Source organism: Desmodus rotundus, chromosome 3, assembly GCF_022682495.2.
Source record: "Desmodus rotundus isolate HL8 chromosome 3, HLdesRot8A.1, whole genome shotgun sequence".
NCBI classification, from domain to species: Eukaryota; Metazoa; Chordata; class Mammalia; order Chiroptera; family Phyllostomidae; genus Desmodus; species Desmodus rotundus.
This window is the reverse complement of record NC_071389.1, coordinates 164,979,321-165,005,034: the sequence shown is the minus strand read 5'-3', so window position 1 is coordinate 165,005,034 and position 25,714 is coordinate 164,979,321. Positions and strand designations below refer to the sequence as shown.

At 40.9% G+C, this 25,714-nt stretch overlaps 1 protein-coding gene across 2 annotated transcripts in view; it reads right to left on the bottom strand.

Annotated features, from left to right (window-relative positions):
* Positions 1–25,714, bottom strand: part of TMTC1 (transmembrane O-mannosyltransferase targeting cadherins 1) — a 244,192-nt gene that overhangs the window by 110,726 nt on the left and 107,752 nt on the right. For both annotated transcript variants that reach the window (XM_053921684.2, XM_024575801.4), the window contains exons 6-8: positions 10,621–10,702; positions 8,885–8,988; positions 4,105–4,294 (exon numbers count right to left, since the gene is read on the bottom strand). In XM_053921684.2, coding sequence (XP_053777659.1) covers positions 4,105–4,294; positions 8,885–8,988; positions 10,621–10,702 — 376 coding nt within the window. The remainder of the gene's footprint in view (positions 1–4,104; positions 4,295–8,884; positions 8,989–10,620; positions 10,703–25,714) is intronic.

Below are 25,714 nucleotides of genomic sequence, written 5' to 3'. Positions count from 1 at the left end.
CGCTACTCCCTTGGCTGGTGGTCACGGACACACAAACTGTGCCAAGATATTATCGACCTCTTGTGTCGGTGATTGCGATGGTCCCAAAGCAGGACAAATTAGGGGTTGTAAATGGGTGACAAAAACTGGACTCTTAATAGTCTGAGGAGGATTTTTATGAATTGAGGACAGGAAAAGAATGAACATGGAGTGTGCAGAGAACAGGAACTGGAAAGAGAATATAGTCTAGAAATTTAAAAGAAAAAAATCCACATTGGCACAGAGCCATTTGCCATTAAAAACAACTTACATTCCTTAAGTTCAATTTTATTTCACCATTTAGTGTATTAAAACAACATGCTTATTTTACCAGGTTACATAATGGCTATTCTGGAATTTATAAGTTATTTCATAGTAATCTATGTGCCACAATAAATTAACCTACTATTTGGCTGAACAAAATACAAAATAATTTTTTGAAATCTGAAAGCATGTTCGACTGGATTGTGTGGGCCTGTGGCAGTACAATGTCCTGTACCAGGAGTCAGCTGACTTACGATACAATGGCAGAACTGAACAATTGTGACAGACCGTATGACCAGCAAAGCCTCAAATATTTACTATCTGGTTCTTTGCCAAAAAAGAAAAAACTGTTTCCATCTCCTGGTCTATCCCACAGTACTATATTTTTTCCCTTAAGCTGCTCCAAGTCTTTTGTGGAATGAGGTAAGAATGTCAATGAGCAAATAATCACTTTCCAATAGTGGCTCTCATTCCATTGTCTTCTTGTTGAGATACGTGGGGGTTTGAATGAAGAGAGATCTAAGGCTGACAGACACTGTTTGCCCATCCAATAGCTATCATTCTTTTAGCCAGTATATTGATGGGGTTGTGATCTGGATTAGCACCGGGGCTAATTGAGCAAGGCTGGGGACAGGCACAAAGGGAGATCCTGAGATGAATGCTTCTCTCCTAAGTGAGCAGATACATTAGTCCCACCCCATCCTATCCCTCCACTTCCACCAAGTTGACACTAGTAGTCACCTCCATTGGTCAGGCTGCAGATTGGTCCCGCTGTAGACATGAACATTTGACTTCTTCTCTGGGGCCCAGAGATGTGGCCTAGGATTCATGTCAGGTTCAAGGGAATGATGTGGAATGCTATGAACAGATTAGGACAAAACTGTGCACCTTCCTACTAAAATTAAAAATAAAACAGAACAACTCTGAAAGCCCCATACTTGGGAAAAGGGACTCACAAGACATCTCACTGTTGAGGTCATTATGAGGAACGTTGGGTATCATTAACCCCCTTCTTCTTTCCTTGGGCTTTACTTTTGCAAGCATGCCACAAGACTGTAAAAGCTATAAAAATACCTCAAAATATAGGACACCCTGTGAGAATGTATTAAAGAATCAATAACCAGTAAATTACTCTTAAATATAATTTAATGGCATTTCCTCCGTAGTGCAGGACAATCACATCAGAGGACAGGGAAAGGGGCGACTAGGAAGACAGGGCCACTGGCGCCACTAACTGCTCTAAGCGATCCCAGTCAGACCGGCTGCTCTCCAGGTACACAGCGCCACTGACTGCAGGTCAGACGGACACACGGACACACAGTCGGTAAGAGCCCTAAAGAAAAACCCAAGCGCACTTTCAGCCTGTGGTTGCCCTGGTATGTAAACATTCACTGTTCACGGAAGAAAATGGAATAATCAGACTTCACGATTTAAATACTCTCTTTTTCCACTGCACATACATTCTAACAGAGTGATTATCTTCATCGCAAAGAGTAAGAGCAAATTAGTTCACTCTGAAATTCATTGTTGAAAAGAATTCAATCCAGTAATGAATCTCTAGATTGTTATCTATGCTGTATTATATAAATTCAATGTATTCCTAGTGAATCAAGGGATGAAGAAGGGGCACAAAATAAGACAAATTCTACATTTAAATTTCTAAAGATGCCAAGTGAGCTCTTCTATGGTAAATAATAAACTACTCCTTGAGGTCCTAAATTTCTAATGCCACAAAAATAGGAAAAATTAGAAACAACCTTTTTATGTATTTATTTTTTAGAGATTTTATCTATTTTTAGAAAGAGGAAGAGGGAGGGAGGAAAAGGCAGGGTAGAGAAAGGGGGTGGAGAGAGAGAGAAACATCGATCGGCTGACTCTTGTACGTGGCCCGACCAGGGACCAAACCTGCAAACTGGGCATGTTTCCCTGACTGGGACTCCAATTGCAATCTTTCACTTTACAGGATGACACCCAATGAACTGAGCCACGCCACTCAGGGCGACAAACAATCTCTAAGTTATTGCTGCAGTTAGTTCAAAAGAAGTCTCTCAGATTCTGCAGCCTCCTTCTCCCACCCCATGCCAGACAAGAGCTTGTCAAAAGCCAAATATTCCTGAGCTGCTTACTTACAGGGGTACTTCGCTTGGGTGTGGCACTGGTCTGAAAGAGCCTGCAATGTGTAATGCTATCTAACTTAACTTACATGGATAAAGAAAGAATGTTTGTTTTAGCGAGTGTAAAAATATATAAGAACAAATGTTCAAAGGAAGCTTACAAAGGGTGGGTTTGAGGGAGTGATTGGGAAATAACAAACCTGCTATTTTATTCATTACATGTGTTAATTACATATGTTAATTTGTAGCTTTGTAAAGTCAATTATTAAAATATTAATTAAAAATCAAGTAAGAATAAATATGATTGTAACAGGGTAGGTTACGTTATGTCCCCCTCCTCCAGAGCCCCGGTTGATAACACAGAAGGATGACAGACCCTCTATTATTTCCATATTTTTTATTGAAAAGACATCCTTTCTCAGTAACTTTGTCAAGAGTCAATGGATCATGTAAACGTGAGTTCAGATAGGGAGTATCAGTTCTTTTCTATTTTTTTTACTACTATTCTTCCTGAATTTGGGTCGCACTCCTGTTTCTTCACATATTCAGTACTATTAAAAACTGGATATTGTATGTCATGCATTGTAGTGCCTCTGTTCTATTTTGTTCTTCTGAAATATGCTGGTTTTCCTGTTTTATAATATGATGAACTTGCCTGGAGTCAAACTGAAAAACTTGTTTTTCTACAGAGAGCTGAAATTTTTGCTCAGATTTTTTTTCTTTTCCCTGAATCTCTGGGGTATTTCTCTTGTGCCTGCATGGTTTGTGATCAGCGAATGATTTCAATGGAGGTTATACATAAACAACTTAAGCCAGTGAACTGTCTACTCTCTGCTACCCAAACTATATATGGGTTGAGGAATTCATTCAAATTTGCAGCAAATAAGTAAGTATCTCCAGGCTTTCAAGTTCGCTTGTTCTCCGTAGGGAATACCATGTACACATGCTGTTGGGCAGTCGGCCACGAATGCTTAGAGAGCATATTATCTCAGCCCTTACATAGCTCTTTGCTTCCAAAACCTCCCCACTAAATTTCTAGCTGCTCTGATACTCGCCCAAAGCAAATTAGCCACCCCTAGCCAGTCAACCGGTTTTTAACATGGTTTGGTGTGGGGAGAACTGGGAGGATGAGAAGACCCTCAGGCATCTCACCCAATTCAGTAGCAATTTTTCATAAGTAAACATTTTCAAGTTCTTTGCTGTCTTCATTTTTGAAGAAGTTGCAGTCAATAATTTTTCTAGCTTTACATCATTTTTTATGAAGTATCACCCAACTGAGGCAGGCAGTCATCAGCAGAAGTAGAGTCTTCAATGTAATTCAAGCACTTAGGAATATATTATGATGTCATTTAACATTACATCAAATCAAACAAATTATTTCAAAAAGTAACCAACCACAGCAGGAAAAACATATCTCATTTGCAAGCTGTGTTTGCAAACTATACTTGCTTGTTTGCAAATTTCAGATCTAATTTCTTCAGTGGCAGTAGAAACAGAAGAAATATAATTAAGGTGACCATGGCCTGTTAAACCCATCAAGGTCTTTAAAATATATATTGCTTACCAGGAAAATTTTAAATACATAAAGTTTTTTAGACAAAAGAGTAGATTCAATTTACACCCAGACCTCCAGCTGAGAAAGAAAGGATTAATGACTATAGATTATATCTCTTCAAATGCAGAGTTCGTTTACATTTAAGAAAATTACCTTGAAGGCAGCCAAACAGTGCAGTCCCAATAAGGCCATCACAGCTGCCAGGAGGACGGTGGCTAAATTCCGCATGTCCCATATGGTCTCTACCAGAGGAATACTGCCAACCTGCCAGTCATAGCACAGGGTGACAGGTGCAAGCAGGAGCCACATGTTGAAGGCCAAGAGGTAGGAATACGTAAGGAATCTACAAAGAGAAGAAGAATCACTGAAACGTGACTCAAGGCCCATGACATTCTGTAAACATTCACTCACCCTGTTTCCATTAAACAGCATTTCGACACTGTCGACATGGTCATATAGGAAAAGACACAGTCAGGAGGAGTTTCTTTAGTCATTAAATCTATCATTTTGGAAAATATCTAATAGTTTCTGGTCATTGTGGTAGATGCTGGCCCTTCAAAGGTGAATAAGTATTGACCTAGTTTCCATGACATATACTTTAAAATTATCATGCAAATAAAGACATTGTGACCTGAGATAAATGCTATGAAGGAAAAGTTTGATGAAAGCATATGACAGAAATGCTGCCCCACTGGGTAGAAGTCCCTGGGTAAAGAGACGTTTGAACTGTCTGTTTTTAATAGTGCCCAGAATCCTGCAGTAGATATGAAAATATTTAATGATTGCAATCACAGATTATCATTTTATAGCAAGTTGATCCATAGTGAATTATTTCCAAAGAATCAAAATAGCTGTGGTAGGGAGATGAAGTCTCTTATTTACAAACAGAGGAATTAGCCTTGAAGAGGGGGCAAGAACAAAGGTCCTTACTAATGAGAACAGCCAGGTGGACCCAGGGAAGGAAAGCATGAGTGGGGGTGTTACTACGTTTCCTGGCCGTGTCTAGGCACTGCGATAAAGTGGAAAACATTCTAACTGAACCCCTTCCACTGGGGGTAGAGAAAGTGGAATTTATTTAAATATTCAGTCAACACAAACTCCTTAAGTAGTGTTCTTGACCCTTGACAACTGCAGAAGTCTCGGCACATGACAGACTGCATGGTAACCTCTGCTGCAGGAGATGACCAAACCTGAGCATTGGTCCTAGCAGCCTATGGCCATATTCCTAGGATGGTCCAGCCTCCCAGTAAAACGCTTGCCTGAGAAAACTCATCACTGCCAGAATTTACTGCTGGTTCTAGCTAACACCTGAGGAGAGGCCTCTGCCCTGCCTTTTTTAGAGTGTTTACTACAGTGGGCTTACAGTTGTGAATATGTATGTCTTACAACTCAGAAGTGTCTTTCTCACGGGCCTGACAGCTACTGCACTAAAATGTCATCATCAGGAAGGAGAGGGCTTGTCTCCTAGTCTCTTTGGGAGGACAAATCTTCACTTCGAAGATTGCCAGCAGGCTCAGCCAGCCAAATCACAGCCACACTGACCAATCTTTGTCATTTGTCACCTCTCTGACTCTGCTGAGCCCCAGCTTGGCCCCCTCTCTCATTCTTCCTTTAAAATGTTCAATCAGCTGTGCACAAATCAGAATGGCCCTCAGCTCCTCCCCCCACTGTCAGCAGTTACCAAATAAACTCTGTTTTCACTGCCTCGACTAATGTCCAGCTGTGTTTATCTTTGACATCCTAGAGGGGATTAAACAAAATCATGAGATAATTTCCCTGTTTTCAAAGAATGTACCATCCAATAGTGAAAATACGATGCACGGAATTAAAGAAGCAGAATGAGACGAGCACCGTAAGACTGCAGATTGTGAAGAAAAGTCCTCCCCTATTTCTCAGATTCTTTTGGAAGGACTATTGGATTGCAACATGGGCAGATGAGAGAATTTCTAAGTTACTCCCCAGTGTGATGAGTCAAATCACCTTGAAATCCTGTCAACATGTAGCTACTAATTTGGCACATCCTTCCCAGACCTTCCCCACTGATCTCCTTCCCTTGCCTTTTATTCCTCCAAGGTTGGCAGTCGAAAATGGTTAACAATGATCAGATGAGGCTCAGGGATAGAGATTACTCATTGGCCCAACTCTCAAGTCCAAACACAGAAATGGGTTGAAGGAATGGGGTACTGCAATGGTGCTCCCCAACACTCTCCTCTCTGTTATCTTTAATAAAATGTTAGTGTACCAATAGTGTCGTACATACCACAAGCTTTGTTACTTATCAAAAATGAAAACAAAAAATTGCTTTATCCCTTTTAGGCATGGCCCTGAGAAACTGTCTTCCAAGAAGGCCAACGCCATAGAAAGATGATTGGGTCACTTTGTGCTTCTATTTTTCACAGAGCTTCTAACCTACCTAATTCTTAGCTCAGTTCGATTCTCTGTGACAGCTTTAAGGAAGAATGCTGAGCCATCAAATTCAGCAGGAAAATCACTCAGCTTTGTTGCTCGGTTATACTCCAGGTCTTAAAAATTACCTTGAAAGATAGTATCTCTTTTTCTTGATAAAACAGTTATAAGCAATGATTATAAATGGCTGTAAAAAATTATTAGGTGAAAAGTTAATGAATGGATCAAGCTAAATCAGGTGCCTGGAACTCACTAGTTAATTTTAACACCACAGAAAGTGAGACTGACAGCCACATGTTCTCCTGATGGATTTGCATACCACCACCTATGAAGTCAGCCTGTCAAAAAAAATCAATAAATAAACTTGAATCTGATCATGCCCTTTATTACCAGGTTATATCAAACACAGAAAACGCTGGAACGTGCTAAATGACACCACAAGCACACAGTGTGCAAAATGCAGGATGGTGCAAATGCCCAGGAACAAAGGATGGCAGTTTCTTCAACAAATAATGGGGGTGGGATGGGGGTAGGCTGGGGGTAGGACAGGTGGCAGAAAGAAGAGGGACACAAACAAATTGTAAGAGTCTTAAAAGGCATACCAAACAAAGTACAGATTTTGTTTGGATGCTAATTCAGACAAACAATTGTTAAAAGTAACTAAGTATGAGACAAAAAAATTGAAATACTGATGGTATATATGATACCAGAGAATTGTTCATTTTTAAAGTATGATAATGGTATTGTGCTTCTTTTTTTTAAGGGTCCTTGTCTTTTAGAAATATACACTAAAATATATGCATATAAATGGAGATGATATCTAGTATTTGCTTCAAAGCAAGGAGAAAAAAGTGGGTGGGGTATGAATGACACAATCGGCTGTGAGTTATGATTGTTGAAACTGGGTAACAGGTATGCGGAGATTGTTTATGCCATTTTCTCCACTTTTGCACAGTTTTTATATTTCCCATAAAAAACTCTATTTTTTAAACTGGTGGAAAGGCAAAGAGAGAATTGAGACAGGAAGACTTCATTGTATTATATCTAGCTGCAGCTTGACTGAAATAGCCGCAGACGCTATGCAGAAACTTTTATCGGAATGTTAATTTCACATTTGCCCTTGTGCTTCAAGTTGTCCTCACTTCCTTATATTTTCTCATATTTTCTCGTCTTGCAATACCATACTGACAAAAAGCAAACCTAAAGAATATTATTTTTAAAAAGTTAGAATTTCAATGTCATTAGATTTTTTTAAATACTCATTGTGACTGTTTACATGGACTGTAACCCAAATAGGTTAAAAAGGTAAACCACAGACTAAAAGCAACTTTCCGTCCTATAACGATACATATGCATTACAAGGGTAAGTTGACAGTTTTGTGGTAAATTAATAGGCATCCCTCAAAAGAATAAGCCGACCTTGAGGTTGAATACCATATGATTTCTGAAGGTATATGCAAGATTTTTTAAATGCATATACATGTTGTAAGTAATGAAAACAATTGTGACATAATATCTACTATAAAAGTGGTTTAATCGGTTGTGAAGGTATCCTTTTGGAGTGGAAAACAGTTTTTAAAGAAAGGTAGAAAAGACTAGGAACAATAAAAAATATATATACAAGGCAAAGAAAATTAAAAATTTACCAATTAATACATATAAGGTAAATGAATGAAATAAAGCAAAGATCACTACCCTGGCATAAAAGCAAATACCAGCAATGTGCTGTCCCTAAGAGATACAAGTAAATCAAAATAGAAATGGCTAGATAAGCCAAGCTTTAATTTAGGACTATACATCATTGCAAAGCTCCCAGAATTGAAGGTTACTATTATGAAAATGATATTAAATGTTAAGTACATAAAATTGTAAAAATTTAAGAACAGGGCATGGTAATGTTTAAATATTATACCAACAATATATCCTGAAGAAAATATATTAATATTGTCAAATATAATTGTATCTGAAAGCCTCAAGCGGAACATCACAGAAGACTGAATAGATAAGGTATTAAAAAATCTTCTCAATGAACCAGATTCACTGATCAACATCCCTTCTTGATTCAACACTTCTAAATCTCTTACGGAGGCATGGTAAGATACAATTAGCTGTATCTTAGCAACAACTGCTGTTAGCTTCTATTTGCCACTTTACACCTCCCCACACGTTAATCTTACAAATTGTTATGATGTCCAGTCAACCTCTGTACACCTCTGTGCATTGTTCTTAACATTTGCCACACGGGTCACTCGCTAGATATTTATTATTGATGATAAGTACTCAATAAAATGCTTGTTGAATAAACACACACATCTATATATACCATTGTGAGAACTATAGCAATGATAGGACAAGATTGCATCATTTTTTGAAAAGAATTCCAAATGTATAAATAGTAGTTTCTTTATCCCCCCACAACCTGAAAAGAACACCAACCCTCCTTCTTTTAAAATCCAACTTATCATTTAAGATTATAAAACAATTTAACGAATACCAGGTAAAGTTACAAAAGTGTACTTCCACTAACCTTGTAAGAATGTAAGGCGAAAATGAAGCTGGATTATCTTGCTCTGAAAAGAGGGGCATAGACCCTCCCATTATCCACAGACGGAAGTACAAAACCACAATCACCTTTGGGGGGGAAAAGAAGGTTCAGTAAGAAAACCATCACTTGCTGGGGCAAGACCCACCTTTCTGGAGGATATTTCCAGATGCTTTACAAATATTTTGTTTTGCAAACACTTTTTCTAGTGAGCATTTTTATAAAGTTGTAACATGTAAAATGAGTTGGAAAAATGGAAATAGTAGGAGAGGGAGAAGAGTGAATAATGAAAGTGAGGAGGGAGCTGCAAGCAAATTCTTACCAACAGCTGTCAGTATCACGCGCTTACTAGTAAACGGACTAGGTAACTTACTGGGAAACCGTAAGACCCAGGAATTGAACCTGTGCCATTGGTCTGCACTGCCCAATTGCATAACCATCCCACTCACATAACCTCAAAAAAAGTTAATTTAAATATCCTAGATAACACTGCTGAGTCCTGAATGAATACAGTTGGAAATGTTACAACCCTTGAATGCCACAAAGCAGAGCACTCATGAAGGGTTATTCCAACAACCCCAGAGAGTGTTTTCTGTGTAACCCAATGGAATTCTATCACTAACTGGTACTATCCTGCTGCAGATGCTGGGCGTTCTTTACAGACGTGTTTTGCCCCTTCTTCTGAAATTCTCCAGTCACAGCTCTCTACCTCATTCAGGTTTTTCATACTTATCTTCTATAAACATACTTTTGGGTTGAGAAAAAAAACTCACATTGTTAACAATAAATTCAAAGACATTTTCATAAGTTTCCTGTCAAAACTTATTCTAAATCTTGACAGGAAATTTATGAGAAACAGCAACAGCATAAGAAATTGGTCTCCTAATGTCCTTGAATAGAAACATCCAACAACATAAAAGGATGATTAATGTGACAGTCACCAAAGAAGGCCACCAAGAATTCCCATCATCTCTGTATAAGCATTCTCCTTTATCCTATCAAGAATGGAGTCAATTGCCCCGCCCCCTTAACTCTGGGTTGGTCTACTGTCTTGCATCAACCAACAGAATGTGGTAGAAGGTACACTGTGTCAGCCCTGAGCCTGACCCTACAGAGGCCTTGCAACTTTTGGGTTGTTCTTTGAGAACCCAGCTGCCATGCTGCAATGAACTCCTGGCATTCCTGCTAGTGAGAGCGGCCACAGGGAGGGGCCTCGACGGTGAGGCATCACAGAGAGACCACCCGGCCCAGCTTACAGCGGCATGGATTTAAGTGACCCCAGTAAAAATCATAATGAGCAGAACCATCCAGCTGGATGCTGCCCAAACTATAGCGCTGAGGCCGGATACATGGAAGTGGTTGTTTTAAGCCACTCCATTGTGGGGTAGTTTGTTTGCAGCAACAGATAAGTGATATAGTCAGGTGTGACAACTCAGCCCACACAACTCAGCATCAGCACTCTGGAAGAAACTTGTAAAATGCCGTAGTTCGCACTGTCTGTGCCATGGAGTTCTGGAGTTCTGGAACATGTCCCTGGAATTCTTTCGCAGTCCCTTCTAATGCTTTGTAACATTTCTGGCATGTTAACTCTTTGACCCTAGAGTCTAGGTGTTAGACTCTGTTGCTGATTCTATTAAATAATCTGGATCATGCCTTGAGCTAAGTAAGTTAAAAAGTGAAACATCCCTTATCAGATATTTCAAAAGCATATATGTACTTACGTAACTTATGACCAAAATGGCCCTCTTTAAGAATGGCCTCATGGTAAGCAGGAAATTTCTATTACTGCCCGTTGTCAGATACCTGGAAGAGGAAAGAAAAAAAATCTTAAATAAGAGGCAGAATCACCACACATCAAGGTTCGCTCCACGTGAATAGGCTGCAGCTCTGAGAACGGCTGGAAAAGACTGAGTGTGGCTTCCAGAGTCAGACCACCTGGGCTTCAACCCCCAGCTCTGCTGCTTCCTTTGTGGAAGACTTTGGGCAAGTTTTTTGACCTCCCTGCCCATCTATTTTTCTCACCTATAAAAGGGGGTATAATAATAGTATCCACTTCACAGAAAAGTTATGACTAACAAATGAAATAATACCTGGAACAGGACCTACCAGCACTGTTAGCTCTAAATATGACTATCCTATCTAACCCAATGAGCCAGGCATTCTGGCAACTACACCGGTCACAGGGATGATCTTAAACAAAGTAGGAGTTTATTTACCTATGCAATTTGAGAAGTACAGTGTCTTCCGGCCACAGAACCTTTCACAGATGTCTTAACCCTGAAAACCGAGGATGCCAAGGCTGTGCGAAGTTAAGTCATTTATCCAGGGCAACCAAGTCAGTAAGCCCTGGTAGTGGGGTCAGAGCTCGCCCGCATGCCATGGATAATTTTCTCACCTGCCTATGGCCTTTGGAACCAAACTAGGTTATAAGAATGCTGACTTCTAGTGGAGCAGGAACCCGTGCAGACCCTGCATCTGCCACAGAGCACTCACCCGAGTGAAGCGGGAGCTGCATATACCCACAGAGAGGACATGCACCTTATCTTGCTGTGCGTAATGTGCACCTACATTTTTGGCCGAAACTTTCAGGAAAAAAATCTTCCATTTTAATATTTTCATTCAATTATTTATTTATTTATATTTAGACACAAAACTGATTATTGTATTCCAGGGCATTATTTTGCAAATGGATATCATTATTGCTTTCTAGAGTTACACTTTTCATGCATAAGCACAAATAAAAGAATTAAAAATATTTGTATCGACATGGAATGCCCATGTATTCTACACATCTTTATTTTTCCCTCAAAAATTTGGGCAAAAAGGTGCACATTACACATGGCAAAATATGGTAATCGGCTGGCTTTAATAAAGACAATGAAAGGGAAGCAAGATGTGGCTATTAACAAACCCCTAGGGAAAATCTAAAGCAAGGCATTTTCACCTACAAGCAAATTTCTATATTTTGAAGTACAGAATGGAGGGGAAAAAGTCAACTCAAATGGCATCATCCAGCAAGCATTTTCAACTTACCCTTACCCTTTTTATTTTTTTCTATTACTCTTTTTAATCCAATTTCTCCTCAAAGAATTTCTCACCAGAATGCCTTAAAATTTGCATTTGAATAAGGTCTTCTTACACAATGGGACTATTCTATAGAATAGAGATCCTTTTGTAAAACCTGAGTGGATTGGTATCAGAAAGAAATGTCCACCTTTACAACTGCTTACAAAATATATGTAGTTCTTCTGTTTTGTTTGGACGGATAAAAATGTGTCGAAATGGCACTGTAAGGAGGTGACGGTGTCACTCAAGAGGCAGGTCTTTTCCTTTTTGCTTCCCTTTTTCTTTCCCGGTTCCTAAACAGCTGAGAATCTGGCCTTTCATGTATTTAATAAGTGGAGAAAAGGTGAGCTCCCAAAACTGTATTGAGTCAGCTTTTAGAAATTTCTGGACTGGATCCATCCTCAAGTACTCCATTTAAATCCTTTCTTCTCACTTAGCTCTCAAAAGAGAGCTTGGCACAGAGGAAAGCCAGGGACACTGTCGACTTTCACAACACAGGTGAATCACTCAAGTCCCAAAACAGGCTTCCGGGAGTCCACCACATCCTGAAGCCATGTGCGAGATTTTGTTATGTTGGCACATGTGTATTTTCCTGAGCCCAATTTCCTAGCTCTAATCTTCACTGTTAACTTGGTCTATGATTCCAAAAAGATTAAATCACTGCTAAGCATGCTGTCCCAGCTCTGCCTGTATCGTTTTCAGAATAACTCGACAAAGACCAACCCTGGATATTTCTGCTATTCCCTTACATAAACTAAGTGGCTGCGGAGAGGGGCATGGCAGTGTGAGAGGGCAAGCCTGCTGGGGAAGGCTGGAGTTACAATACGTCTCAATGGAAAGGGGGGCTTCTTGGGTTGGTCTGCTTCTGGAAGCTTCATTTCTCAAGTTCCCTCAGTTGCTGGTTTATTTTAACACAGTGCAACACTTAGGAGTGGTTTCCTTTCTATAAAACAACAAACCACAGAATTTAGGAATTTTTCCAATGGTAAACTTTGGTAAATCCACATTTTGTTTCACTGCAAGCTCACTATGATGGCTATTTCAGTGAGTTATATTTATAAGTTATCCCTTTGTTTAGAAATCCTTTCTCCATGAGAAATTCCATTTCCTTTTAGGCACCAAATAATTTACTCTTAAAATGCAGCAACCCAAAGGAACAGGGGCCGAGAATGATAGAGAGAGCAATGGTTGACAAAATGACCTTCTTTCAAGTCTTCTATTTTTAGTTGCTTACCAACATTAAATAAGGAAACACGCCCAAAGAGCTAAACCCAAGGTCAGAGGCTGAGATCCCTAAGCGCACACAGGGAGCACCCCTAGGGCTGAATGCCGCACTGGCCTTCCTCTTCCCCCCCACCACGCACAACAAAACCAGACAAGGGAATTGACCCCAGCAATCCAGCATCTGTGTGTGGTCGGTGAAGTAGACGCAAACGATAACAAATAATAACAACACTAACAATACTAAGAATAGAAAAGAGTATGTGCTTAAGTGATTACACTGTAGCGATTTATTTACCACTTATAACAATTCTCTTGTTGGCTGAACAATTCTATGGAGACAGAACATTATAATTCCTTTTTGTTTTTTTACAGAGAAGACCAAAAGATTAGAAGTGATACTTAACTATTATATCAGATTCTCTCAGCTATTCATTTCAACCACAAGCTAAAGTATCTGAAGGTGTCTTATAAGGCACTATGCAAATGCCATCACTGCCATCACTTATTGTGCCAGGAAGCTGAAGAAAATCCCAACAACAAAATTAAACCATGGAGGAAATCACTAGAATGGAAACCAAGGGTCCAGCGTTCTATTCTTGTGCTTCCAACTCCTCTGTTATGTGACTTGGGACAAGTCCACAGGAGCTCCTGTTTGTTTGTTTTCCTTTATTGATGAAAGTTGGACTAAATGGTTTCACAGTCCCCTTCAGGTCTAAACTACTGTTATATTTGGATGTTTCACCAACTGATGACATCATAAATGACAAAAGAAGAGAAAGAGAGAGAAACCTACTAAAAAAATTTTTTTAAATGCTTAAGGAATTAGGAGGAAGCAAATATTAGTCGATCACCACTTGAGTAGACCCTTCATAATTTGCAGTTGCATATGAAAATTTTTTTTATTTTGCAATTTATTTTTATTGAGGAGATATTGGCTTATAACAGTATATTAGTTTCAGGTGTGCAACATTGTAAGTCAACAACAGTATGTACTACCTTATGCTCACCAGCAAAAGTCTAGTTTCCATCCATCTCCACACAATCAAGCCCCGTTACCTGTTTGCCTCCCTCCACCCCGTTCCCCTCTGCTAACCAGCAATCTGTTGTCTGCCTCTATATGCTTGTTTGGTTTGTTCCTTTGTTTTGTTTTCATTTTTATATGCCACATACGAATGAAGTCATATGGTATCTGTCTTTTTCCAGCTAACTTACTTTACTTAGCATAATAACCTCAAGGCCCATCCATGTTATTGCCATAAAAAATTATTTTAACATAAGTTTGGGGAATTAAAAAAGAGACAACAGGCCCAAATTGTAAGTCACTTGTGGTAAGCCCACATCACCAAACCAAGACTTAATATACCACCCAGCTTAATTACAGTGTCAACCTCTCCCAGGAATGGGATCGGAAAGCAGTCCATCTGGTCAGCACTAGTGAGGCAATCTGCCTGATAGACCCTGCTGTCCTCTAAAGGAAGGTGACACAAACAATCCATTCTTTGTAGGAACTTCCTGCCCCACACCCTTCTGCCTGTGGAAGTCTTTCATTTTTGTACGGCTCCGAGAGGCTCCTTTGTATTTATGTGCTAGGTGGGAAACCGCCTGATTCCATGAACCACTGAATAAAGGCAATACAATCTTTAAATATACTCAACTGAATTTTTTTAAAAACAAGCATATTGGCACTATCAAATTCTGCGCTTTTAACAATTTGTGATTTTAGGCAAACAAAAGCAGAAGATCACGATTATCCAAAGTAAATGCCCTCAACTGTGCTCCTCCACACCCAAAATTTTCTTTTTCTTACCTCAAATTTTCTATTAACATCTGCCTTTTCAGTTGATAATCTTTAAATAATCAGAGCTAAATATGACTTCTTCCTTCAGGGCACCCTCCAGAGCTCCTCAGGCCTCAAAACCAATTGAGAAGCCTCAGCTGAGACCAGGACAACAAGCCACCCTAAATCACCACCCATAATCCTGAGTGTTAAATGAATGCTTATTACTTTAAGTCATTTAACTCTGTTAATGCAGAATTATTGTGTCAACCGATAATTGATACTTACAGTAGGATGATCAGTACATGCTTAAGGACCCAAATAGAATTTTAAAAATACTTATCTGCCTCCAATCTGATTTAGTAGGAACAATAAGAGTAGAGTAGGAACCACAGGTGAGGTACAGAAGGCCACCAGGGTGGAAAGCCCCAGCTGCCTAGTAACAGACAATTGCAGGTGTGATCTCACCTCCAGGGTGAACTTTCCTTCCCTAGCCTATCACTGGTCATGTGGTTTAGACCCCTGACTTTTCATATCGCTGGTCATGTGGTTCGGACCCTCTCCTGACCTTTCCTCCCCAGGCATGTCGCTAGTCATGAGGTACCCCCCTAGAGGAGGAATAAGGGGCCTGGAGAACAGCCTCATATGACTCCCACACAAGCCCTTGCACGACCACTTCCTTATGCAGTAAACCCAGTGATAACATCTAGGCCTCAGTTGAGTTTCAGCTCCAGGCCCAGAAAAGCAGCAAGTCCAGGCAAGGTGATGCCTTGGCCGACACCAGGACCAGCTGCAATGACTAATGATCCTCTGCCCTTGTGCTGACCAATCAATGAAGACCACGACCCTGAGGCACACCTGGAAAGCTGATGAATTTTCTATTGAGATCTTCCCCAGAGACCTCCAGATAAAAGCCCTTAAGATGAGGGACCAGAGTACTCACTCTCTCTCTGAAGCATTCCCGTGCCTTTCCCTCTCTCCTTCCCTCAGACACGTTTTCTTTGACTTTCTTTCTCCTAAGCTCCAAGGGCCCTTCCTTTGTCTCTCTAACTTGTTTCCTGAGTCCACAGCCCAGCTGGCTCCCTTCTTCCATGGCTCACTTCTTCTACTCATATGACTTTCTAAAGAAACCTTTGCTTGTATTTGAAGTCCTTGGCCCTGAATTCTTTTCTTAGCCAAACTCAAGAACTAAGGTCTAACATTCTTGTACATGTTTGCCATTAACAAATTAACCCCCTTTCTTTTTGGATCCAATGCTACACCAGGGTGCAAAATAAGAATGCTACTTCAGTGGTACTGTGTCCCTTACCTTAAATCCTGGTGGTTTAAATGAAGATATTATACTTTCCAGCTCTTCACAGAATTTCCTAAAACCTGATAATTTTTGCCTTAATACAGCTCCACTGGCAAACAGCTCAGACACAAAGAGCTGTTACTGCTTAACATTGCACCTATAAAATATAAGAAGCTATATACCAAATTCCTTCTAGAACATTAGTCATACTAATTTAATTTCTGGTGCCCTATCAAAGTAATAAAGGAGATCAATAGTCACATACTATGACCGGAAAAAATTGAATTCAAAGCTTTTTAGAAATCTGCTTCTCTTTGAAACACAAGGACAAGATTTTTCAGTTGACCACAGTAACAAAGATAAAGCTTACATTAGAAAAAGATTATAAGCTTAACAAAAGCAACAAAGGAAATGTAAGTGGGGTTGGGTTCTCTCTGTAATGCACTCTCCTTGAAACTATAAAGTGCTTCATCTAAATCTTAATAACCAAAGGCATTCTACAGACAAGCAGAACAACCTTTGATGTTTTCTTTGATATTTAAATGCAGATTCTGAAGAGAAGGAACTATTCTAAGGACAAGGATGCATTTCTCAGTTCTATCTACTCAGAAGCCAAAATCGACTCTCAATACCCCATTCTGTGGCTGTCATAGAATTCTCATCCATACATTTTTAAACTCTTGACCAGTATGTTATAATACTTACAAAGAAATATTTACTTAGATTATCACATATAAAATGGTGGAAATAAAGTCGGAGAAGACAAAAGGGAATATAATCTCAGTTCTCTTAGACATTTGAAAATCAAATTTAGAACTAGAAGGACTCAAAACAGCTCAAGTAGTTTTACAGGTGGGAGAAAATACAGTATAGGAATGTCAACTGACTTGCAAAAGGTCACAGTCCTTCAGTGTCAAAGGTCAATGAGTTTAAGCTTCATTAATTTAGTCAGATGGTATAATTTATATTGTTTCTACATGTAATAGCAAAAGTTCAGTTTTGGTGATATCACCGTTCTGTCCTTAAAAGCCCTAGGTAAGTTTCAATTCATTAATTATAGGGAATACTTTATGCATTTAACATGTGCCAGTCACTGTGCTAAGCACATTGCCTTTTTAATTTTATTTCATCCTCCTACTAGCTCGGTGAGTCTGAGGCAGGAGATAGTCAGGAAGGAGGAACTCCGGAAGCGCCCCAGGGCCAAGATAAAGGACACAGATACAGGACAAAGACCCTGTTCTAAGACCCTTTGTCCCCCTTTCTGGAAAAGTGCTGAATCATGAGTGCTGACTCATGACTGCACCTGCGCAGAAGATGCTACATGACCCCTGCTTCATTTTAGTAGCATTATAATAAATTAACATTGTGTGACCCCCTTCCCTGGTGGCCAATCAAGGAAAATCATGGGAGACCACATGCACAGTAGCTTTAAAGTAATATTTGTACATGTGTAATAAAAGCCCACCAAAACTAGCCAGGAAAGATCCGTCCTGTAAGAACAGAATCCCTCCAGCCCCTGAGGTCAATCTCTGCTCAGAGCTGGCCTGCTCCCATGTTCTGTGGAGTGTACTATCGCTTAATAAATCTGCACCCCCTCTTTCTGCTATAAACTCTGTGCTCAGTTCAATTCTTTGTCTGCAACCACCAAGAACCTGGTTACCCGTGCCCACCTGTGACAAGTCCATACTTATCCCCATCTTGTGAATGAGGTCGAAGGACCTGGAAAGTGGCAGAGGTGAGATGCAAATCTAAAACCAAAGCAGCCACTACCCTACATAGCATACAAATGAAGTGGAGCTGGCTTATTCATCACAGTGTCAACATAGATTATTCATTAAATGGCATTTCTGCATGCTACCCACACAATGACTTCCATGCAATTAAAAATATCTTCATCAGTTCATACAGTCTATAGTAAGACTCATAATAAAACTTCTTTATACAAATGAATGAACTGAACCAGTGCACAATTCTTAGAGTCTTTTAAGAAGTATCCTTTTACAGGTTAATGTATGCGATGGTTGCTGCAGGTAAAAAGCAAGCTCCATGTGCAGTGGGCTGATTCAGAAATGCTCAGTAAGAGAAGCTGACTAAAAGGAGAGTGTGAAGAGAACTGAGAGAGTGCCACTGAGCTGTGGAGTAATCAGCCAGCCTACCCCAGTGAGAGAAGCAGCAAACAGAGACAGAAAGTGGGACAGATAAGGATGCCCCAAGTGAATGACAATGCAGCTGACACTTGAGGAAGATGGAAGGTGAATTAGGTGAGCAGTGAAGGAATAAGACACATGTACAGAGGCCTAGGATAGAGCAAGGGCAAAACACTATAAGGAAGTAAAAGTTCATTCTAGGTACAGGATCTAGTACTGGCAGAGTGGTGAGTGGGGAAGCTGGAGAAGCAGACAGGAGCCACTTCACTGTAAGACTTCACATCTCGTTGTGGAGTTTGGACATTATTCTGTTGGCAATGAGCAGCCAGCGAGGGGCCGTATATAGAGATGACCCAACCCAACTTCCAGCACAGCAGTGTCAGCACTGCCTAACATTGGTATGGCGCCCGCTCCGAGGTCCAAAACAAAGAGTAAAGGGCCCAGTGGCCCCAATGGGGAAATAGTGAACGACAGTTATACTGCAAGTTTCTCAGACATCAGACTCAGAAATAGAGGAGAGGTTCTAGTCCAAGTTGGCAGAGAGACTTTACCATAAGGATAAATACAAAAAACATGTTGGGGAGGGGAGTTGGGGAGCTGGTGAGGGTGATGGAGAGATTGAGGAAAAAAAGAAAGGAGGAGGAGAAAAAAACTCATCGACAGGGACAACAGTGTGGTGATTGCTGGGGGGTAGGGTGTGTGGGGGAAGGTATAGGAGGGTAAAGGGGAGATAAATGGTGATAGAAGGAGACTTAACTTGGGGAGGTGAACATACAACACAGTGCGCAGACGATGTGTTATGAAATTGTGCACCTGAAACCTGTATAGTTTTGTTAACCAGTGTCACCCTAATAAGTTCAATAAAAAGGAAAAGAAAAAACTAAAATAAAATAATTAAAATAATAAAAGTGTATGAAAAACGAATAGTACCTGACACATTGAAAAATAAGGAAAAAAAGAAAAGTTTGTGTTGTCATATTTATTTTGCAGCATCATCTGGGTGTTTTTTCTTAACGTGCTTTACTTAGCAGTGAATCCCAAACCAGAACCGAGTCTTCTGATGGCTGGGCGGCCTCCCCTTCCACCATGCTGTGACACAGCATTTGTGGTGTATCCCCACCCCCTTGGGTTACCAGTCCAAACTTGTTGCACACTACAGACTCTAAGAAACTCATGCAAATGAAATTACTGCTACTTGCAATACACAGTTCTGCAGAACACAAGTCAACTTTTACACTAAGAAAAAGATTAAAAGCAGTCAATGATGCCCTAGCTGGTATAGTTCAGTGGATTGAGTGCAGGCCTGCAAACCAAAGGGTTGCCAGTTCAATTCCCAGTCAGGGCACATGCCTGGGTTGTGGGCCAGGTCCCCAGTAGAGGGTGTGTGAGAGGAAACCACACACTGATGTTGCTCTCCCTCTCTTTCTCCCTCCCTTCCCCTCTCTCTAAAAATAAATAAATAAAGTCTTTAAAATATATATTTTAAAAAAGTCAATGATAATATAATCATATTTTATAAATCTCTTATTGGAATATTTATGAAGCAGGATAGTAAGAAGCTAGGAAAATTCCTTGGCAAGTGGATGGGGAAACTGAGACACACAGTTAAACAGACATCTGAGTAATTTATAGCTATATAATAAATCCCAAGGTCTTATTTTTCCTGACCAAGGACACTTAGGAGTAAATCGTTTACACATTCCAGACCACGAGGAGACAGACCCACCTCCATCCAGGTCCCTCTTCAGTGACATTCTTTGAAGGTGAAACTGACCAGAGAATGACCCTGACCCCTCTACTCATTGATCTTGATGTATCAGCGTATCAAAAGACACACCTGGAAAGTTGATGTATATTCTATGGAGATCCTCTCTTGACAGACATCTCCCCTAACATTCCCACCTTTAGAAAACAGATAAAAGCCCTTAACACAAAGGACCCAGTACGTGCTTTCTTTGGAGGATGCACTCACCTCTTCTCCTTTCCTCAGGTGCCTTTCTTTGCCTTCTTTCTCCTTAAGCTCTAAAGGTTCCCAGGAGATTTGCAACCAGGGGAGCATCAGTCAGTGGCAGCTTGTACCAGACTAACCCCCTGAACCTGTCTCCAGGGGCCCTTCTTATGCCTCTGCACATGTCTCCTGAGTCCAGCAGCCCAGCTGGCTCACTCCTTCTGAATCTGTGACTTTCCTTCTAAAGGGTCAAAGCCTCGGCTCAACTCTGCCTCACATTTCCAAAGGGCCCACACAGGCCAGTCTAGGCCCACTCCTGCTGTTCTGACCCTGTGTCTTCCACCTTAAGCCCTTCCTTAGCCTCACTGTCCCCAGCTTCAATAAATGTACTCTCAAAATCACCTGGACTGGTGTCATGCCATCTTTCCCGCACAAAGTCAAGAACCCACACATTCCAGACCATGCCAGGGCAGGTCCTCCTCAGTCCTGGTCCCTTTCCAGCAATGAATGGGCTAATAAATTCAATTAAAATTAAGCTAGTGAAAAAGACTACTTAATGTTGAGACTGTCCTGGTAAACTGGGGAAACACACTTGCTGTTAACAACAAAAACCATAACAGCTGCTATTTAGTGATGCCTATTGCGTGTCCCAGGCACAGTTCTTACATGATTAATTCTTAGCACATTTCTATAAGATGCACACCACTAATATCTTCATTTTACAAATGGGGAAATCAAGGCATTAATGGTCAAGTAACTGGCCTGTGGGGGAAGGAAGAATACACATGTGGACTGCTCTTAACCACCGATGCTCTGCTACCTCTCACCTAATTGCCAACTGATCTCTGTCTTCACATTCTCAAGAGAACGTCTGTATTCAACTACTATACTCAGAAGCAGAAACACACCAATAACATATGTTTGCTGAAAATTCAGGACACCAGTATATACCTGATCAATTTAGGAAATTAATAAAAAGGCCACTACACCTTTATCACTTTGAAAAGTGACAAGTTATTCTAACAGCGATATTCAACTTAACAAGCAAAATATTGAGCACTAAGTCCTAAAGGTAATATATGAAAGGGATAAATGCAAACATTTAACATTTAAATATCAACTAACATTTTTTTAGTGTGAAGGGGTTCACAACACCCCCCTAAGATGTCCTACTTGGGCATGTGGATTATTTTTAGGTGAAAGCAATTAAGAACCTGTGAGCTGAAGAACAACTTTTACCTTTACCTTAAAAAACTTAAATTTGGGGCCTTGCCCAAATTAAAAGTTAACACCATAAATAAGTTTTTATGGCCTGTCTTTAGGGCCTGGAGGACAGAGAAGGCGAGGGAGGGAGAGAGCAGCAGAAGCCAAGAGGGGCCAGGAGAACAGGTGCTCAGGCAGCTGAGCAGGGACTGGGGCAAGCACAGCCCGCCTCGGACAATGAGGCTCCCTGCAAACACCACAGGCAGCCCCATCCCCTTCCCTGGTCACTCCTCACCGTGTTTCAGTCAAGTGTCTGAAATAAAGGAATGTTGAACTAGAGCTTCGAGACCCTGAAAACTTAAACAGCCATAGATTAATGCAATTCTGTCTCCTGTTTACTCAGCCACAAAGGCAAAGTGACCTAGACATGTCCTTTCCCCCTAAGCCTGCCGAGTCCTCGCCTGGTGCCGCCCTTGTCAGTAGGTCCCTTTAGATACTGTGGAGGAGAGGGAAATCGCAGCGTCCCCCAGCCCCTCTTGAGTTCTTATGACTGGACTAATAATAAAATTGACACAAGGCCAGATAACAGGAGAAAAATCCAATTCAATACGTGCACACAGGAAATCATAAATGACACTCGGAGAAATGATCGAAGCAGGCAGTTTTTTGTACCACTTAGACAAAGAAAGAATAAACTTATGAGGATATGGCAGGACAGAGAAAATTAGGCTTGAGCACTCATTAGTAAGACAACTAAGCAAAGTTTTGGTTTGGGAGGTAAATTATTAAAGAAGTAACAAGGTTTCTTTATATAGACTTTGCAGTCTTGAATTCCTTAACTTTGGTTGCAAGGATGTCTGTCTCAGCCCCACCACCCCCCAAAGCAAGGAGGGCACCTTTCACAGGATTTATCACCTGTATTCTAGGAGACAAAGGAGGATCAATGTACCCTTCTTTTTGCCCCCTTTTTCACTGAATTTATTGGGGTGATATTGGCTAATAAAATTATATGTTTCAGGTGTACAATTCTATAATAAATCATCTGTATACTGTATCGAGTGTTCATTATCCCAAGCCAAGTTTCCTTCCATTACTTTTCACCGTTTGCTTTTCAAGTAACTTCAATTCAAAATAATCAATATGCCAAAGTTGGGTATTTGGGGGCTGTTTGCCCCAGGCCCCAGTAGTACCTATGGAAGGACAGCCTCTCCCGAAGTCCCACCTCTGACCTGCTCTTTAGGATTTTCAAACGTTACAGTCAGAACCCAGGATGCAGACCAGGCGACCACTGCTAGTGGGAGAGGTCACCTTGTGCTCCAGGTCAGCACGCTTTTCCCTCCACTTGTTGCATTCGTGTAGAATGCAGGCCAGGCTGACCCAACTGAGTCTCTATCCCACTTTTATGCTTGTTGCTGGGTGAGTAACTTAGGCTGGGGTCTGGGCTGCACATCCAGGCAGCTTAGATGTAGGGCATGGAGAGGAGGAAGTGTCACTTAAATCTTTACAAAGCCACTTTCTCCAGCGTAGGGCCCTGTAGAGCTCTCTTTGCAAGTCCTCATGTCCATGCTCTGTAGCACCTCGTAACAATAGACGTAAGTTCAGAAGCTCTCAAACACTCACGGTTCCATGCACTGAGTTCATGCAGAGGCCAAGGAGGACATTTGGCAGCCTGGGCTTCCTGCAGACCACAGCTTCTCCTGAAATAGATCATCTCCCTGAAGCACTGGCTGAGCTACGGTCAAAGGCCCGCAGCAGAGTGGGTGGCCTAAGAAAACACAGTTGGGTGCAGTACAGAGTATGCATAACATATAAACATTATTCAGGTAATTGACAGGGATTTAATGTTTGTGCAAAATGTCAATCAGCATTGCAGAAGTCAGCAATCCGTAACAACTCTGTATAATTTTTTTCAAATGCTTCTTTGGTTATATATATTTTTTAATGTTCTCCTAATTTCCTTCTAGATCTAAGAGTCTCATTTTGAAACATAATATAAAAATCCTAAGTAGGGCCCTGGCTGTGGCGTTTAGTTGGTTAAAGTGTTGCCCCATACACCAAAAGGCCGTAGGTTCGATCCCTGGCCGGGGCACATGCCTATGTTACAGGTTTGATCCCCTGTTGAGGCACATATGGGAGGCAACCTGTCGATGTTTCTCTCTCTCTCTCTCTCTCTGTCTTTCCTCCTTCTTTCTATAAAATTGGTTTAAGAAAATATACTCAGGTGAGGATTAAAAAAAACTAAAAAAATAAATTTTTAAAAAGCCTAAATAGGGAAGTTGCTAAAGAAAGTTGAAATTCCAGCCCCAGTCATGATTCATATATATTCACATATTTACATGGATTTATCATATTTTACTTATATTTTTCAAAGTAATATTCATAAAACAATGTTACAATATCACAGTTTGCTAAGTTTTAATCATCTCTGTATACAATGCCTTAGTTGCCAGACAGATCTCTAAGGGTTCCTCATGCTAAACTCCTAAAAGATGGTGCCCTTGATGTTCTGGGGGAGCAGTTGGGTCACAGCATCTCATAGGATCACAGCTCATTCAGGTACAAACTGGGAGACTAGGCAAGCCCTTTAATTTCCCTGGTCTCAAATGCCTCCAGTCTAAACTGGTCATCGTACAAGGTTATTGAAAGGATTTCAATGAGATAGGTATGGAAATGGATCAATACAGTGCCCAGACCATAAAGGCATGAAAAACAGCCATTATTAGAATAGGGACCACAGCTCTTCCGAACACACTATAACCCCACACTTTGTAGCCTTTATGGTGCACACAGGCGCGCACACACACACATGAGTAAAGGAATTCAACTAGGATAACGATAGAAAAAAGATTTGATCTCTCTCAGATTCTATCAGCTCCCTCCTTCCTGGGAGGAGAAGGGAAAGAGAACATGGCATTTTCCTAGAAGGTAAAGCTTTGATTTTGATAGGGGACTCAAGAGTTGGAAAATTTTAGTTTAAGGGAAATAGCTATAAGTCTAGTAAGTAACATATATGTTAAAGTTTTTGTTTCAGAAACTACAGATAAGGCCCATCCTGGCTCCCTGGAAGACAGCTGACCTCCTGGGGCACTGCTAAAGATTACCGCCTGGGGACAAGTGGAGGCATCCGGGCCATTGTGTCCCAGGGAGAGACAGACAACCACCCATCCCTGGGAACAGCTAACTGCCCAGGACAAGAATGCTGCAGTCTCTTTCACCTAATTCTCCCTGAATTTCAAAACCCCTCACCACACCTTGTTTATTCCCCATTATGAAAACCTTAGCCTGGAAGGAAAATGGGAGACGGTTCTTTTAGGGTACTACCCCACTGTCTTCTCAGATCGCTGGCCATCTAAATAAAGTGCCCAGGGGTGGGGTGGAGGGATGGGGAGAAAATGCAGACAACTGTAACTGAATAAAAATAAAAATTTAAAAATAAATAAATAAATAAAAAGTACCCATAAAGACTCAATCTTTGCCTCTACTTATTGGATTTGGCAGTGACAGGCAGCACAAGCTCTGGTGTCTTTTCCAGTTTCAATTTGGCTTTCACATTCTTCTTGCTCACTGGATTCCTTTCATTCATCTCCAACGCTCAAGTCAGATACTCAAAGGTGTAGTGCAGGTTGTGCCCACAGCACGGCCGCCGCCGGAGGAGGTGGAATTCATGTGACCTGTAAGGATGAAATCCAGCCCATGCTCTGTTCAAACACCCCTGAGCCCTAGAGCTGGCTGCATCTGCCCTGAGGAAGGGGGCGCTTTCCCCAATTCATCCAAAAGAACAAAGGAAGCCCTGACTCAAACATCAGGCACCACACACCATGCCCACATGTTCCACTGCCTACAAGTGTGCACTTTGCACAGCACAGCCCTGATTCACTATTACCAGTCACGCACCACATAACATTTCCATCCACAATGAACCCGCACATACAACAGTGGTCCCATAAGATCATAATGGAGCTAAAACAACTCCTTTAGCTTGGTGTGTTGTACTCATCCATGCTGTAGTGCAATGCATTACTTACCCGTTTCCGGGATGCTGGTGTAAGCAAACCTAGTTCACTGCCAGTCATATAAAAGTATAGCACATACAATTATGTACGGTACCTAACACTTGATAATGATAATAAACAATTACGTTTCTGGTTTATGTATT